Source organism: Bos taurus, chromosome 3 (genome assembly GCF_002263795.3).
Source record: "Bos taurus isolate L1 Dominette 01449 registration number 42190680 breed Hereford chromosome 3, ARS-UCD2.0, whole genome shotgun sequence".
Taxonomy (NCBI): Eukaryota; Metazoa; Chordata; class Mammalia; order Artiodactyla; family Bovidae; genus Bos; species Bos taurus.
The window spans coordinates 14,833,665-14,852,141 of record NC_037330.1 but is presented as its reverse complement, the minus strand read 5'-3'; the positions used below and the strand labels follow the sequence as shown (position 1 = coordinate 14,852,141).

The following is an 18,477-nucleotide window of genomic DNA, read 5'->3' as shown; positions in this document are numbered from 1 at the left end:
CACAAGCAGAATATTTATACATTTATTTATAAGGAAATTATGATCTAAATATTTACAACATATAGGAAACCAGAGGATACATTTATACAAAGCCAGTCTGCAAAGTATTCAAATGTGCAAAAACGACAGTTCAGTATCTCAAACTACTCCTGGTTCAGCAGACTAGCTCCTTCACTTTCACACATCAATATTTGATACAAAAAAGTTCTTTTGGCAAAACCTATAATGCCAAGAAAAAGGACAAGTTGCAATTTCAGTCACTAAGTCCACCATTTACTCCAAGCAGTCAAATCTCTCTAGTTTCAGCTGCAATCAGTTCTCAGAGAGACAGACCACTGGATGTCACTTCTGTGATGAGTGCTGACCAGCTTTTGATCAAGTAATTTTCTCAGACCCAGTTGAAGACAAGGAGCTTAGACGGGCAGTAAAAACAGCAATGGTTATCTGAGACAAGAGTGCCTGAAAGGTACCAGCTTTGACTCATCCCAATGGAAAAAAACCTTCAATATCCCAGGATTCAGCTATATCCAACAGTTCTGCATTAGTAATGCATTTGCATTTTCCAAAACAAAGAATCCAAAAAATGAAATAGAGATGAGGAAGTTTTTAGATTTAAATACTGAAAGGAAAGGATGGTCTTAAAATCATTTACCCACTAATAAATAGTAAGGCTTTGTTTGGAACCAGTTATTATCAAAATTGACCACAGTAGTAAAATACAAATAAAACTTGCTTTATGTCAGAATAGGGGCTATTCATTTGGAAAAGGCTGGACCAGGTCAAGGGTATATTGGAATGACCCTGTTGAACAAGCACATTTCACCAACTGTTAAAAAGTTTGAGACAAATTTGTGATTCTAAGTAAATTTTAACAGATGCTATGCTACTGCAGAAATAAGGATTTTTTTTTTTAAAGAATGGAAACCCTTTAAAAAAGGGAACACTCATCACTGTTTTTTTATTCCCCCCATCACTGACTTCTGCAAAAGTCCAAGATGGTTCCTCGTACAGGCCCCAGAGTCTTATTAAATCAAATGCATGCATTATTGCTAGAGAGTCACCAAGGCTCAAATCTCTGCTCCACCGTTGCCTATGGAGCCATCCAGAATGGCATCTGTTGTTTAGCTCGTGGCTGTGATGAAGGATACTGATATCCCAAACTCCAGCCCTGTGGAAAACTACTTGCATTTTTATGACCTCCATGTTCCTCCTCTTCGTCAGATGAATCTGCAGCATAAGCCACCAAGCCAAACCCCTTCTCTGTAGTCTTCATTTTCTTGACGGGATAATCTAGAAGAGAGAAAAGTAACCCCAACCCCATTCCCCACCAAGAAGGAAAAAAAAAAAAAAGATAATACCATAAATTCGTTAATTAAAAAAAAGATGTTAATTGTGGTTAGTTGGACACCATTTTGAGGTCACAGGGTCAATGGTCACCCAAAAACGTTGAAGATCACATGAAAAACAGCACCAGCATCAGCAAATGGGAATCCACCAGAACCATGTAAGAAAACAGAGAAAGAAAAAAGAAACACACACACACAAAAAAAAAAAAGAAAAAAAAAGAAAGGAAAGTTAGCAAGTCAGTCTCTGGAGTCTAATATTTCACCTTTAAAAAGTTAAAAGAAAAGAAGAAAAGAAAAAAATGTATTTTCTTCTGTTCATTTTTAAGACTACAAGCAAAGAACAAAAAAATAATCCCATTTACGGACCTCTCCAAATTTAGAGTTCTGAGATACTAAGAAGCAACATTTTAAAAAAGAAACTGGTTGACCATTCCCAACCAATAAGTAAGAGATATAAGGTGAGAGGTAGCTCAGCTCCCAACACGAAAATCTTTTAAGTCTGCATCAGGTTACCTCCAGGTATTCAAACAACAAAGGCAACAAAATTTTGAAATGACCTACCAATCATTACTTTTTCCTAAATGTCACTGATGCTATGTATAAAATGTAAGTCGACTGACTTTTTTCTAGACACACGTCGGTTGAAAATAAAAGGCTGTGTAACTATATGATGTCCTTATAAACAAACAAAAAAAAAAGTATTCTCATTAGCCAACAGATTATAGAGGTTGGATTAAACACCTGAATAAGTCAACCTGAATGAATATCAGATTAGAAAACTAATAGCTTAAGACCAGTCTTTGCCATTTCCTTGCTCCCCCAGCTACACCTTACTCACCATGACTCCCTGTTAAAGTCCCAGACCCATTCCTTTCGTCAGACTCTGTTTTTATTCCAGTCACTGGAAAGGCTGGTGGAGGCATCAACTGCCTGTTAAAAGTTAAAAATAATTTTTCAGACACATTCAACCTTTCCAATAGATAAGAAGTTGAATAACAATATAATCTACAAATAAAAGTTCATTTTAACCATTAATTTCAACCCTTTCTACCTGACACCATATTCTTCAAGCGATTATCAAGTTGTAAGATTAGGAAATTTCCTGGCAGTCCAGTGGCTAGGACCCAACACTTTCACTACCAGTGCCCTGGGTTCAACCCCTGCTCAGGGAACTAAGATCTCACAAGCCATGCAGTGTGGCCAAAAACAAAAGTTGTAAGATTATAACAGAATGAGTAAATAAACATAAATTAAAGTTGTAATAGGGAACTATATATAACATTATGGAATAATCTCAAAGGGGAAAGAATCTGAAAAAAAAAAAAAAAGATATGTATGTACAAGTGAATCACTTTGTTGTACACTTAAAACTAATGCAACATTAAAAATAAACTATACTTCAAAATAAAAGAAAAAAAAAAAGGTCTTTCCAATGCAAATTATCTTTGTCATGACCTGAAAGTAATTGTCCCAACTGTTCTGTTTGAATATGCCTTTGTATACTTTTAACTACTGTAAAACATAGTATATCCACTAATGGGATTTGCCAATCACAGTACATATTTCTAGGCAGTTTATAAAACGATGCATCAAGAATTAAAGTATGAAAAAAAAAAAAGAAAGTATGATATTCTTATGGAAAAAAAAAACAGAAAGAATGAACTGTTGTGATAAAAACCAGCTCCATCTTGTGAAGGCTAACATAACATAGGAGAGGAGAATCCAAGCACTGGGTGGCAGGCTGGACTCTCATTCAAGTACCTCCATCCATGATATTCTATGATTCTAAGTAGCAAAAATGGTTTGATTGTGTAATACTTCTTTTACTGTCTATCCTTAGGAAAACGGCTAAGACACAGACAAAAAAAATAAAGGCAGATACCTGAATAATCAAGTACTGAACTATTCAAGGCTGAGTGTAAGTGATTCTGCTGCTGCTGCTAAGTCGCTTCAGTCATGTCCGACTCTGTGCGACCCCATAGACGGCAGTCCACCAAGCTCCCCCGTCCCTGGGATTCTCCAGGCAAAACACTGGAGTGGGCTGCCATTTCCTTCTCCAATGCATGAAAGTGAAAAGTGAAAGTGAAGTCGCTCAGTCATGTCCGATTCTTAGCGACCCCGTGGACTGCAGCCTACCTACCAGGCTCCTCCATCCATGGGAGTTTCTAGGCAAGAGTACTGGAGTGGGGTGCCATTGCCTTCTCCATAAGTGATTCTAAGACTGTGTAAAGGATATCATCGTATTTTCCATTACCGCATCCATTACAATGAACAGGAGATTATTTGATCCAAATGATTTCATTTCAGTTTAACATCGGTGCTCGTAGCAACAATCATTATTCACATTAGTGTTGCAAAAAAAAATAGCATCTGAACATATCCATGTAATTATGTTCCAACTAACTTACCTGTCCCTCTCTCGCTCTTTGCCTGAGGAACTTGCCGGCTTCGATCCTGCACCTTCAATCTCATTCTGACTGGAGAAGCCTGTACCTAAATTAGTCATATGAATGGGTCCATGCTATGAGCAGAAAAATACAGTGGCATTAGCAAATCTACAACTGCTGTATTGACTTTAGCTCCTTAACGTAACTGTCAAGTGCCTCATCTTTCTGATCAACTGCAGTAAGCCGTACTACATAGCTCTCTGGGATTTGGAGTTAACTATACTCAGAGCACAGACTATCACTTTTCTCTGTGGGACTTGGCCAGAGATTTTGTGCTTCATTATGCTATGTCTTTATGTTTTCAATTATCTATGACTTAACTGGTTTGTATAAATCTAGTTATAAACTACAAAAATGCTCCAAAGAATGTTTGGTTCAAAGAATGCTTCAGAGAATTCTGGTAAAGTACTTCTCTGGATAAAACAAGACTGTACCAAAATTACGTATTTTAATAATCTAAAAAGACTCATCAGTGAATGAGTTTATAATCACATCCATGCACAGAATCACTGCATTTCTGGCTATCGCTTTTTCAGGGGTGTAGGAATTGGAGAATGACACCACCCTCTTGTTTAGCAGGGAGAAAAAGAACAGTGCCAAGGTTTTAAATACAAACCATATATTGGTAGAGTAACAGTTCTTCCCTACTCATTTCACTACAAGCTGTAAGAGGCTTTCAAGAGTCTGCTGTATAAAGAGGAAGTGCAGAATTCTACAGAACTTCCAGATGCTAGTCATAGGAGACTTCTCTCAGGTGGAGAGCTTTGTATTCTCTTATCACACTGACCCAAAGACAAAACCCACCCAAAAGGAATCATCTTGGTTTAACTTAATCCCTAAGGATAAATATCTTACTTAAATGGATTCCAGAATGCAGAAATCCTAGTATTGGGAGGACAGTTGACACAGATGTGAACTTATCTTTCTTTAAAGGGAGAATACAGTAAGGTAAGGTGAAAAAAGTAAGATAGGATATTTTATTTAACCTGGTATCCAAGAAGTCCAGATTCTCGTTCATCTGGTAGCTCCTCTGTGAATCGCCTCTTCTGTGCCTGGGGTTGACTTGGGAGTGGGGGCTGGGGCTGGGGTGGGGGCTGGGGTCCGGCAGGCAAGGCAGTTTTGACAGGAGCAGCAGGAATAAAAGGCCCACTCATCGGACTCTGGGACCAAAACAAACCAAGGAGGAAAGTGTGAGAATGCCCAACTAACAAATTAACTAAAGGATGTTTACAATATACTTGTGATCAATATGATACATATAAATATTTCATCTTCTGGTCCTAAGTTTCCTTCAAGTATAAATTTGGTAACAGTACCACCTAGTCTTCCTACCTTCACAGCAGCTAACATGAAATTGAAAAACTAAAATGTTTTGAACTCTCAGGAAAAACCTGCTGCACATTTTTGCCATCAGGAGCAAACATGATCATGAACAAACAACAGACACTCCAGTCACTTACTTAGTTCAGAAGTTCTCAAGCAAGAACATTCTCTTATTTAAGGCCCTTTCATCAATGTAATTAGCTCTTTCTGGATCAAAAATGCTGCTAAGGCTTGTGTGGCAAGTACAACTTCATCTATCATTTCCATGGATAAACTATGTCAAGAACAAGTATAATAGTTTTAAGAGGTTGTTCCAAAAAGGAAAAGATAGATATATTAGAGAAAACAAGCACTTCTAAAAGCAAAACTTTCATTAATAACAGCTAATATTTACTGACTGCTTACTTAATCCTTGCAACTCTGGGATATAATGATTATGCCATTTTATATACAAGGAAAACTAGAGCCTGGATAGATTAAGTTCTCTGCCAAGATCACACAGCTCAAAAATGGGGAAGCATCATGGACCCTGCCAGTCTCTCTCTAAACCCATACTCTTAACCATTCTGCTATATTGCTTCCCAATTACGAGAGAATGTGGCTCAAAGCTGCAGAACTATAGCTCTGCCTAAATGTAAGGTAAAATAATTATGATAGGGGACCACAAACAGAAATGAGTTCATAAGCCCATTCTTGGTTTCACCCTGTACAACCGCTTTCAGTGCTCACAGCCCACAGGTAAAGAGACTGGGCAATGGTTCGAGGCTGTTTTCTCTGGCATGGGTACACTATGAGAGGCCCACAGAGGAGGACCTGCCATAAATCCATTACCATGCTTTCATCATTCCTTCCCCTGCCTATAAGAAGGGTACATAATCTAAATGAGGTGGCTATTTATTCTTTTTCTAAAATTCTACTTTCCTAGCTTGAGAAATACATACCAGCATTTATAATCCTTTCATTTAGAAAGCTCACATACCTCTTGGCCTAGAACACCTGTATATGATATATTTCTTCTAAGATTAGCAAATCAGTTCCAATCATTTAGACGAGTGTGGTATGCCAGCCCTAATCCATGAGAACTTTAACACTGCAAAGCCCAGGACACGTAAACTATGATTCTGGCCTGCTATCTGTTTTTGTAAATCAAGTTATTAGAACATGGTCATGCTCATCCATTTCCTCGTGTAGCGATGGCTTTTCCGCTACAGCAAGAATGCAGTACTTATGGCAGAAACTGTATGGCCCACGAAGCCTAAAATATTTATCTTCCAGCCCTTCGTGAAAAGCTCAACAACTTGTGCTCTAAAGTAGTATTTGGTGGCAAAAGTTATAAAATTGTAAACTTTAGGATAAATATACACATGTACACACTTTTTCCAAAGTATTCAGGTAGTTCGATGGTGAGAACACAGGAAGAAACACCTCGAATTCCAGTTGCTTCTGAATAATACCACCACCTTTCCCCCCGTCCCTGCCCCAATTTCTCCTAATTCAACGGTCTCATATTTCATATCCAGGCATCCTACCTGTCCAGTGCTAGCTGGAGGCTGCACTTGTGTTATCGGGTATTGTGTTGGCACAGGTGGAACTCCAGTGGGTAATGCTGGCAAGACTCCAGGTGCCAAAGAAACAGCTGGTGGCACTATACTTGGTACTCCGTAAGGAGGTTGAACTGGCTGCTGAGGAGGGGGAACAACAGGGTAACCAGACTGATAGCCATTGGATGGATAATATGGTGGCTGAGGAGGGACACTACTTATAGCAGAGGGTTGTGTATAGCCTGAGGGGGAAGAAAAAAAGTGTTTAATCAGCTGCAGCAGAATGAGACATTTTAGCTGAATATTAAACTTAATCTCTAGGGAAGAAAACTACTGAGGCACAAATGGCTTTCCAAATTACCCTAAGTTAAAGTGAATATTATTAGTGCCCTGGCACAGTTACTTTAACTTCAAGTATCTTACTTTATTCATTAATATCACTACCAAAATATTTTTTTACCACTTCAAGACATACACACCTGGTAAAGGTACAGCAGTATTAATCTGATTCACAAATCTAGAGTATTCAGCATGAACCTGAAAAGTGAAGGGAAGACAAATCAATATGGAACACTCTATTCACTTAGTGTATATATAAGGATATATAATTCTAGGATCAAAGCAAATTAGAAGCCAAAACATTTCTATCAATGTTTCAATCAAATTTATTAGACTTGTTTAATCTAAATTTGGGGGCCTCCCAGGTAATTCAGTGGTAAAGAATTCACCTGCCAATGCAGAAGACATGGGTTAGATTCCCTGGGTCAGAAAGATTCCCTGAAGGAAGAAATGGCAACCTACTCCAGTATTCTTGCTGGCAGAATCCCACGGACAGAGGAGTCTGGTGGGCTGCAGTCCATGGGATCACCAAGGGTCAGACACAACTGAGCACACACACACTCTTAATTCTAATAAGGCACACCAATAAATTACTAACCCAGGTTTGGGGAACAAGAGACATAGACATCAGGAGCACCCTAAGTGAAGTGAAAGTCGCTCAGTCATGTCTGACTCTTTGCAACCCCATGGACTATGGGAATTCTCCAGGCCGGGATACTGGAGTGGGTAGCCTTTCCCTTCTCCAGGGGATCTTCCCCAACCCAGGGATCGAACTGGGGTCTGCAGCATTAGGGAAGCAATTTGAGGGGAGCATCCTAAGCCCCCACCCCAACTGACCCAATTCTAGGGTAGAAAATCATTCACAGAGCCACAGAAATTAAGCAGTTAAGATATTTCTAAGTTTTCTGTTTAACTGTAGAGAAACCATTCATTCTTTTATAATAAATAAAAGAATTACCAATAAGGGTAATTCGCTCTCAAGGAGCTCATGGTTTAATGAAGGTTTATTACCTCTTCCATCCAGTTCTTCATTGTAAGGATCTTACTAAGTCCAACTTTGTTGCTACTTAGTAAGTAACAACAAAGAAAAAGATGAGGAACTGGTCAAGGAAGTTATATGAGACAAGGGTTGGTAAATCACGTTACCTTACAAAAGCAAAGGAAATAACAGCTTCATCCTGAGACGCCTGATACCAAATTCCTTAAATTACCAAATAATGCAAGACTGAACATATTCAACCCCTCGAACCTGATTTCCTTTAGGTGCTATAAAAAAACCTACAGTTTATTTTAACTTCTGGTTATTTGATTATAGAATAAACAGAATGGACAAAGAAGCCCAAAGGATACTGCAAAGGATGACTGGCTTCCAACTGTGATAACTCAACCCACCTCATCTAAAGCTAATACTAAATTTGGAATTCAGATCATAAACAACCTGACCAGGATTAATAGTGGTATTTAAATAACTGACAACACTCAGACTGTATGATACTATATAGTGGAAATGTCATACTGAAATAGCTCCTGAAGAAGAAATGCAAGTCAACAGTGACCCTGGCTAGGGGAGTCTGACATCCTTACAGAAGAGTATCAGTTGCTGGAATAATGCAGTAGTTTGAAGTGTTGTTTCAACCCCCTACCAAATTTATGTCTGCCAAAGAACACTGGAATATGACCTCATTTGGAAACAAGGTCTTTACAGATGGAGATCGTTAAGTTGCAGTCATGCTGGATTAGAGTGGACCGTAAAATCCAATCTCCTCCTTCTTATGAGAGGAGATAAGAGAGACACAGGAAAAGCCAGGTGAAGATGGAGGCAGAGTCAGGCTGACACAAGGCAAAGAATACCAAGGACTGCAGGTTAATTATTAACAAGCTAGTTGAGAGGAATGGAATGGATTCTCCCTCGGAGCCTTCAGAAGGAACCAAGCTTGCCCACACCTTGAATTTGGACTTCTGGCTTCCTGAACTATGAGAGAATAAAGGTCTGTTGTTTTAAGTCATCTGGTTTGTGGGAATTTGATATGGGAGGCCTAGGAAACTCATACAGGTAGAAAAATAGCTAAGACACAGTCCAAGATGGCAGTAGATCTTCTAAATGAGTTTCAGACAGATAAATATAACTTACTGTTTGCAAGAGATTCTCACAGAGCTTCTTGGCAGCAGCTAGGCCTTCTGGTTTGGGATGACTGTAAAGACGTAAGAACCAATAAATTTGAAAGAAAGAAAAAGACACAGAATTCTGCTTCCACTTTGTATGCTGTTTTATAAATGCAGTATAGTCAATGTAGCACAAATCTAAGTTTCTGAATATCACAAAACAGAAACACAAAAAGAGTCCTTAAGCCCTTCAAGATGTAACTAATATCATTACCGTAAATGTTATGTTCTCCTTTGAGTAATGGTATTTCTTGATATAAACAAAACCTATTTAAAGATTGCTAAAATTATTTTAAAATGTATTAATAGTGTCATAGGTTTAAATGAAAGTTATTTCAAGCTTACCGCAGCTCATTTAATGATCACAGACTCTTATAAAACCCAAAGATGTAAATACTAAAAAATCCAATCACACCTCTACTTCAGTTTTTATTAATTACAAAGCAATTACTGCTATTATTTACTTAAGTTCCTAATGCTACTACTTATTAAGCTCATATTCTCTTGCTCCTCTTGAGTCACTTCTGCCTGTACTGATCAGCTGACAAGTATCCAAATATCCTTGGCTCTATCCATCCATACCTGATGTAAATGTACATAGGTTCAAAAGCTTCTCGGCCAGATGCTGGCTCAATGCAGCCTGAGCCTTTCCCTCGTAGGAAGACTTTGGCACCTGTTTCAATCTGAATGTGCTGCAAATAGGTGCAGCCTGGACCTTCCACTTTCTCCTTGACATTAAAAGTGGGCACAGCATGTTCAAGACCCACGAATAATTTATCTTGAACATAATGCATCTGCAGAAGAACAGAATATCTCTAATTAAAACAGAATACATAAATAAATCCTAAAAATGAAAATTAGGCAAAATACTTTAATCCTCCAGATACTTTCAATCACTTCCAGAATAAAGACGCCCCACCCGCCCTGTAATTACTACCATGAACCTAAAAAATAAACCCTATCAAGTTGCTTAATTTAAACACAAACCACATATTCCACGTACATACCTACAACATTAACATCTAACTCTGTTCAGTGAAATCTACTTAAGAAGTGAAAACCCAAGATTCAATACTGAGTAAGTATATCCACTTACTGTATAAGAAATAGCAAAGACAGTCTCCTGTAAAAATGGAGTAGAATGTCGGGTCATACAGTCAACCCTGTGATATTCTATAACACACGGAGGGCTGCTCTCTCCAACCCTTTTTTTCTAGGAGGATTGTATCAGCAGAGTCTTGCTTCATCAGACTCAGCCTTCTTAGTCCTCCAGTTAAGTTTACTAATTTAAACCAAACAACTAACTTCAAAATGCACAGTATGTGTACTCTTTGATCTATCAGTCCCTTTTCTGTGTCAACCACAAACCGGCACTTGCCATGTATGCTTGCCATCTCCCTCTGCAAGGATTAAATCATGTGCTGCGGCCACTGCTGACCTTCAGTACCCTCTGAAAGGCGTTCAGGGTGGAAAACAGAAATGAGGCACTCTTGCGCTCCCAGAAAACTGGCAGGACAGGTCTTCAAATAGCTAGCTATTCTCAAGAGCTGATTCTATGAGTCTAATTTTTACATCTCCTTGTACCTAGAAAAGCACTAAAATCCTTCATGGTGATGACTATTTCTCGTGACTGGCAGAAGCTTTATGAGACCAGAAGAACTTCCTAAAAAATAAACATGCTTAATTACATGTACTCCCACTTTACCAAAATCACATATATACTGTCCTCCCCCTCTATCTCTCTGGAACAGTCTCTAAGAACGATTTGAGCCACTATCTCCCAGGCTACAGTTTTCATACTGGCCCAAATAAAACTTAACTCTCAACTCTCATGTTATGCATTTTTTTTTTTAAGTTGACATCTAGAATGTATCAGTATAAAGAGACGTGTGTTCAGATGTTCACTAACCTGAATGGTCCATTAATAGGATTATCAACAGGGTAAACTTTTAGGTTGGAACTTCAGGGTTTTATTTTTTTCTTCATACTCCCTATAGTATTTGGCATATATCATTTTTACAGAAATGATAACACTGTTAATGATCTCTCCATAAAACATACCCCTGACTGGAAGGGAGGCTTCTGGCTAACAGCTGGAGACAGTTGTGCAATGGGTGCTGGCTGGTGATAGACAGTGACTGTTGCACCATTAAAAGTTGGACTTGTCCCTGTTGCAGCTTTGACTACCCCATTGGTAATAATTTCTTTGATTCGGTTTACAGCTCCTAGGGAAAAACACAGACAGTAGAGTACTACATTAAAGAAATGAACAAACAGATAAACAACAATGATAAACACAGGCCAATCCTCAGTTACTTGTGTTTTTAATCCATTTTATGGACTACCCAAATATATTCATGAGCAGTTCATAAAGAAGAGTTAAAACAGCCACCAGGAACAAAGAGTTTGCCAACTTATTACATGTAATACTTTGCTCCTCACAAAAAGCAGTATGTGAGTCAAAACAATTACTTACTGTCCACTAATTCCCGTGTCTGGCCCTGAACATGAAGATACAATGGACGATCCCTATAAAGAGAAATATTAAAATGATGATAGCAAGCTGGTCACAACCAAAGGCGTCAAATGGGTCACCAAACCTAATCTGATATCACTCGAATGTTTCTAATTAAGTAAAGGAGACCATATACATGAAAATGCCTGTTGCTAGTTAAATTTCTAAGAACATGGTTTTATAGCTGGCAAATGAATATTTTGCTGGCTGCTTAAAGTAAATGGGGCCACACAGGGATCAAATATGCTCTATAGGCTCATGAACATTAATCTCTTGTCTTCTGGATAACCCAATGTTTGAGAACAGAATTTCTTTCTGTTGGCTGTCTATTAAGTTATGGACAAAAGGGCTCTTGGCTATCCAACCTAATGTGCCAAGAGTGGTGGCATATATATATACACACATACACGTGTATTTCTTTAAAGGTCCACACCCAACTGAGAAGCCTCTTTAGCCTCTAAACATAACACGGGGTTACTTGGTGGTTCAGTGGTTAAGAATATGCCTGCCAATACAGAGGACATGGGTTCGATCCCTGGTCTGGGAAGATGCTACACACTGCAGAGCAACGAAGCTGGTGGGCAGCAACTACTGAAGCCCACGCACGTAGAGCCCACGTTCCGCAGCATGAGAAGCCACCACAATGAGAGGCCCACGCACCACAACAAAGAGTAGCTCCTGCTTGCTGCAACTGAAGTCCAACGAAGACCCAATACAGCCAAAAATAACAAATCAAAACCAGAAACTCACTTAAATTGTGATTATAACAATAAAGTGATCAACAACCATACTAATAAAAAGCTGTCGGCAAAATATAACTGTGTTTAAAGAAAAAAATGTTTAAAACAATAACCAGCACATATGCAAGGTTAAAATACAGTCTTAGCTTGAGGTAGAGAGCAAATTTTGCCTCCTAATTATATTAAGTTTAAGCCAATATGAAAAATGTTGCACTGCCTGAATACCTGCCCTCAAAAACTGGATAATGGAACTAATGAAACTAAACTGAGATGAAACCTTTATATGGACCACTTACAACCTGTAATTATCACAGTGGTAATAAGGAATCTGATAAAAGGATTTTTCTAAAACGGAGAGTATAACAAAGTAGGAACCCACTTGTTGGGGGAAATATTTCCATAGAAAAAAACTTAGATATACAGTAAATATTAACAGCTACTGTCTTCTCTCACAGTTTAGTCTAATTTATTTCCTCCAGTAAAAGCATTGTCAAGTAAAAAACCAAACAGCAAGAGGAAAGAAACAGCTGCCAATACTTCTTACATCTGTTTCGAGATGTCTCAAATTCTGCTATAAAATGAGTGTGCGCACATGCGTGTGTGTATAGCTACTAACCAAGCAAGCATGTACACATATTCCCTACAAATAACGAATATGAAGCTACTGTGAGTCCTATATCCAACTCTTCCCCAAAGTATAGGATATGCATACTTACCCTGGTCCTACTTTGGCCTTCTCCTCAGTTGTCATGAACCTCCCTCGAGTTGACACTGCAGCCCCACTAAGTCGGCTGATCTAAAAAGCAAACAATGCATTAGATGATTGGGCAATTCACTGAGTTCAATGACAGGCAGCAGGATATAGATTTCCCCCATTCATTCACTCCATCAATACGTAGGAGTGAGTTCCCTCCTAGTATCTGAAATTTTAACTGAAGCTAACTCAAGGAATTCACCCGTTTCTTTACTGTCATGAGTAAGTTCTTCCACAGTTAAACCTGATCCTGACTTTGCAGACCCAAAACCACTAATAAAAATCTGACTCCTGTTTGTGTTTAAAGGCCTTGTTTTTCTGACACTACATCCACCCACCACCTTCCCCACAGAGGCCCAACATCTCCATACCTCATCTTGAGTCTGTCCTCGGGTCAGCAAGTTTCTACACGTGAGAGGCACATCGTTGATCTCTACTTCAGCCACAACCAGGTCATCCTTGCTTTTATTGCTAGTTAGGCCTTTGCCAGGGGCCTGAAGCTGCAACAGGAGAAATTACATTAAAAAGTTCATATGACGAAATAATCTCTTTGCTGTTCACTTTAAAACTACACTTTCCCAAGTGCCACTAACTCCTTACCGATCCCCTCCACCTAGCAAACACACCTGGAAATATTCCTTGGTCATTCGTCATCAACAAAATAAGAAAGCAAACAAAACCTCCATAAAATGACACCACACACAGTCAATTTACTTGAAGGCCATCATTAGATATCTTTGTAACCTTGGCCCTGTGTGCATTTTTATGACCATATGATTACAGAAACGCTATGGACTAAAAGCTGCAATCTCCAAAAGGAAAATTAAAGGCCAAGTTATGATGCTTTACTGCTCAATTAGATAGCTACAGGTGTAGTAAAATATAGGGCAGAGTCCATGCACAACCTACCTGAGCCCAACTACGCGCACACCCCATCCGTGTAGTAGAAAGCTGCCTGTGTGCCAATACTAGGTCACAACACAAAAAATTCTATTCCTACAGAAACCTCAGAAATCCTTCAATTGTATCCAGTTCACATCCCATTACTCTCTTAAGGAAGAACAAAGAGAATGAATGAAAAGACAAGTAAGATTCTAAAACCTGACTGTTTTCTCTCAATTTAAACTATGGGCAAATCCACAACAATGTAAAATCAACTATACTTTAATAAAAAGTAAAACAAAAAAATGCTGTACGGCAGAAATTAGCATAACTTTGTAAATCAACTATAATTTTTTAAAGTTAATAAAATTTAAAAATTTTAAAAATAAACTACAGGGAATTCCCTGGTGGTCTAATGGTTAGGATGCCAAGCTTTCTCTGCTGAGGGTCTGGGTTTAATCCCAGGTTGGGGAATTAAGATCCCACAAGCTACGTGACATGGCCCCCTAAAATAATTAAAATAAACTACAGGCAACTCCAGATAGCTGAATTTGAGTGTTATCTCAAAAACTTTAACCTCAAGATAGCCTTCCCCAACCCTTAGTTGCCATGGACAGCACAAAGAAAGTAAAATACAGATTATTTATTTGCACATTAGAGATTTTAAAAATGTGGAAGCACACTAAACTCCACAATCTCTCTTTTCCTTTACTGACTTTCAGAATGCATTTACACACCTTATCTCACTGAATCCTTATGCCTTTAAAGGTGCGTATCAGTGCTGTCCAACAGAACTCTGTTTTCCACTTGCCAGTCCAATATGGGTGTCACCATCCACACGTCGACTAATGTGGCTAACATAACCAAGGAACTAAATCTTGAAATTTACAACCAGTAACTGGGGATTCTAGGTTTCATATGTAGGTATTCTGATTCTAAATCCAGTATTTGTGCACCATGCTGCCTTCTGCTGGGTTCAATTACCATTTTAGAGATTACTTTTTTAAAAGAAAAAAATAAGTCTAAATGAGTAACATCAATATTAATAATTTTAACATTCAAGCATCCATCTCCATCAATGTGCTTTTAGTATTTCCTTCTAGATTTTACAAAGAAACAATTGATTCACATGATCTCTTCAAACCAAAAAAATACAATGAATAACAAACTTCCAATTCACTACAAGTTTTCAACAAATCCACAGAACTCAAGCATTAAAACATCCACACAGCTTCTGGCCTACTGATAGATATTATCTATTGACAAACTGGAAGGCTGAGGAATTGTGTTTCCTTTCTCCCCCCAGCCCACCCAGCTTTATTGAAGTACCAACTGACAAAACTGTAAACATTTAAGGTGTACAATTTTACATTTTGATACAAATATATACACACACAGTGTGAAATAATTACCACCAAACACACTAATTAACATATCCATCACCACATACATTGCGTTTTTAAGCAGAACTCTTCACAGGTACCAAGGAAGGCAATTTTAATTAAACCAAAATAATTGTTTTTCACATGAAAACTACAACGGAATGGGCTGTCTTGGAACAAACTGAATTCTCCAACTCCAAACAAAAGCTAAACACCCCGAGTCTGAGGTGACACTGAAGTCAGACATCTGCGTCTACCATTTACAGGTCTAAGACAAGTTAACTTTCCATTCATGAACCTAATGTTCCCGTATCTATAAACTGGTGACAATAATCCACTGCATACTTGTCGCAAGGTTGTTTCTCCCCCTGACCGCAAAGCTTGTATTCTAGCAATATAAACAGAACTGTGCTCCTTGTTCTGTAGGAAAATTCTTGCATTCTGCAGCAAGATAAAGGCTTCAAAGTTCAGACCCATTTCAGCTGTAAGCTTCTAATTTTAACAGGGATTTTATAAAACGACCAAATAATTTCCTAATTTGTATGAAAACAGCAAAACAACTCACATATCAATTAATCATTTTAGTTGATGTTTAACTGCACTTCAGTTAGGCAGTCATTAGATATCTGAATCTACAGCTTTTTAACTGGACACGACAATTTAAACCACGCGATTTATCTGAATTTCTCTTCTGACTTCAGGGAAAACGAACATGTTATCAAAAGACATACTACACCACTGCTTTAGATAATTATGACTTCCCTGGTGGCTCAGACAGTAAAGGATCTGCCTACAATGCGGGAGACCAGGGTTCAATCCCTGGGTCAGGAAGATCTCCTGGAGAAGGCAATGGCAACCCACTCCAGTATTCTTGTCATATACATAGAACTTAAGCTGAACTAAGTGAAATAAATTCAATCACACTACCTCCTAAAAACAAATCACAAGATATTATCAAATACATTTCAAATATAAGTATCTTTAATTACTGTATCTCTGTTTTCTCTTTCATTCATCCAAATTATTGGGAGATTACAAAATAACCCCCATTAATACTGCAATTAGCAGAGTCCCCTCAACTTCAAATACCTTCTCAGCAGCATTCTGAGTTGGTTTCAGCTTTCCTTTGGCCATGAGCATGGCATTGATCTTGGCCGCCACAGCAGCAGCAGCATCCAAGGCTCCAGAGGGTGCAGCTGTGGAGCCCCCCGGGCTTCCCCCACTGCTGGTAACCTCCCCCCCTGGGGTCGCCGGTGGCAAAAACAGAAGAGGGGCTGGAGCTGGTTGGTCCCATTTGCTGCGGCGCCTACGGAAGTAAAAGAAAAAATATTAGGCCCCATCAAAGCTTTCAGTTATATTTTTCTCCCCTTACGACACCTTAACACGCATTTACAATTTCGACTCTCCTATCAAAAATGGAATTACCGTCTCTCCTTAGAACTACTGCAACATTTCCCCAAATACTTCTTCCAACCTCGTTCCAGAATCTACTTCCTTTCTCCTCCGTCATCCCTATTAAGATTCCACTCTGTCCCATACGTCCTCGTTTCCGCCTCCCCCTTAGTTCGGCCTTCCCGAAGTCCCTGCTTTTCTCCTCTTTTTGATCCCCGCCAGCCTTTCCCAGGGACTCCAGGCCTGCTCACCACCCTTCGCCCCAAAGGTCCGGCCCTCCAATATGTCCACTTCCCACCTCAGGGCCCTTCCACCCATACGCTGCTTCCCATGATCCCTCTGCCTCTCCTGCTCCCCACGCTCCCTGAGATGCCCTCTCCCGCGAAGCTTTACCCGCCGGCTCCAGGATGTGTCGCGCTCCCCGCGGACATGGCGACCGGGTCTGATCAACCACCCGCCAACTACTCCACTACCACCTTCCCGTCACTTCCGCCCCCAACGCCCTTACGCAGAGCCTCTTCCGGTCGTGAGTCAAAGCGGTTCCGGTGTAAACGTCTATTCCTATTGGACTCTGATTTCAAGGCATCTGGAGTTGTGGGAGCCTCTAGGGTTTGACCTTCCTGCTTGCGCCTTGCCCTTCAAAAAGATGGCTGTTAAACCTCATATTAAGGAAGAATTGGGGCAAGGAGAATTCATCTTTGCTGTGGGCAAGTTGGTAGCCTAGAAGACAATACGCATGAGTCAGGGAATTAAACAGGTTTTACCCCAAATTCACTAACATTCCTGTGGAGTCCCAGCCTGTGGCTTGGAAGTGTGCTTTCCCACGACTTTTACGAACTTCACGTTTCAGTTACATGTTTAGGAAAATGGAAACGATTCCTCCTCTCAAAGGTTATTCGAAGAATTTTTTTTTTCTTCTTTTCTGTGCGCCTAGCCCCATTTTAAGAGCGAGGCATATAAATTATGACAAACCAGCCGCGGGTCCTCCCTTTCTGTTAGTTATAATGTGGCGGGGTAGGCACGCGGGCAATTACATAGAATAGGACTGTGTGATAAGCAAAGATGAAGAAGACAGAATGCTGAACTTGGTGGAGCTTACACGCAGGTATTTGAAAGAAACGGAAACTAAACTTCCAGGTGATGGTTGGAGGAGTGATCCAGCGTTTGTTATGAAACACCGTGTTCTGGATCTGCCTACTTACGGCTGGACTGGCCGAGTGCCGGGCGGGATCCGGAAAGCCCTTGGATACCGGCTGAGTTGATTCTGAAAGCCAGAGATTACCAGCATGTAGGGTATCTTAGAGCAGCAAGGAGTCTCTAGATTGAGTAAATGAAGTATAATGGTATTTTTCAAATACGTTTACATTGTGGTAGGATTGCTATTTAGTCGCGAAGTCGTGTCCAACCCTTTGTGACCCCATGGACTATAACCCACCAGGCTCCTCTGTCTCTGGGATTTCCCAGGCAAGAATACTGGAATGGGTTGCCATTTCCTTCTGCAGGGGATCTTCCCCACCGAGGAATAGAACCCACCTTTCCTGCGTTAGCAGGCGGGTTCTTTACCACTGAGCCACCAGGGAAGCCATCTCATAGGATTAATAGAATACAAATTCATTTGAAAGTCAAATAAATAGTGTTTTTCCTTCAGCATTT

General features: G+C 39.6%; 1 protein-coding gene and 2 non-coding genes across 5 annotated transcripts; all 3 read right to left on the bottom strand.

Annotated features, from left to right (window-relative positions):
* Positions 1–8: 8 nt before the first annotated feature.
* On the bottom strand, positions 9–17,295 carry KHDC4 (KH domain containing 4, pre-mRNA splicing factor). Of its 3 annotated transcripts, none has more exons than NR_197958.1 (14): positions 17,218–17,295; positions 16,522–16,738; positions 13,540–13,668; positions 13,131–13,210; positions 11,636–11,688; positions 11,221–11,384; positions 9,742–9,953; positions 9,128–9,188; positions 7,137–7,194; positions 6,646–6,899; positions 4,780–4,953; positions 3,755–3,839; positions 2,185–2,276; positions 9–1,290 (listed from the first exon to the last, which is right to left on the bottom strand). NR_197958.1 is itself a non-coding variant. In NM_001434749.1 (14 exons), exons 1-14 carry the CDS (start codon positions 17,253–17,255, stop codon positions 1,091–1,093), a joined length of 1,845 nt encoding a protein of 614 aa, NP_001421678.1. In that variant the 5' UTR covers positions 17,256–17,295; the 3' UTR covers positions 9–1,090. The 3 variants fall into 3 exon arrangements, 2 of the variants coding, with proteins under 2 accessions (NP_001421678.1, NP_001421679.1); NM_001434749.1 differs by having other exon boundaries at positions 3,755–3,867; NM_001434750.1 differs by having other exon boundaries at positions 9–2,276.
* LOC112446111 (small nucleolar RNA SNORA42/SNORA80 family) lies at positions 5,819–5,952 on the bottom strand. The gene has a single exon (XR_003034183.1). It is a non-coding gene; the product is annotated as a small nucleolar RNA SNORA42/SNORA80 family (small nucleolar RNA).
* On the bottom strand, positions 10,299–10,433 carry LOC112446113 (small Cajal body-specific RNA 4). Its single transcript, XR_003034185.1, has one exon. It is a non-coding gene; the product is annotated as a small Cajal body-specific RNA 4 (non-coding RNA).
* Positions 17,296–18,477: the final 1,182 nt, after the last annotated feature.

Excerpts from the sequence above, each read along its gene's own strand:
- KHDC4 (NM_001434749.1), bottom strand. The coding sequence starts at position 17,255 with ATGTCCGCGGGGAGCGCGACACATCCTGGAGCCGGCGG. Across the intron at positions 11,385-11,635 it reads GACACGGGAATTAGTGGACA|GAGCTGTAAACCGAATCAAA; the intron begins GTAAGTAATTGT and ends GTTTTTCCCTAG. Across the intron at positions 9,189-9,741 it reads CCTATGTACATTTACATCAG|TCATCCCAAACCAGAAGGCC; the intron begins GTATGGATGGAT and ends ACGTCTTTACAG.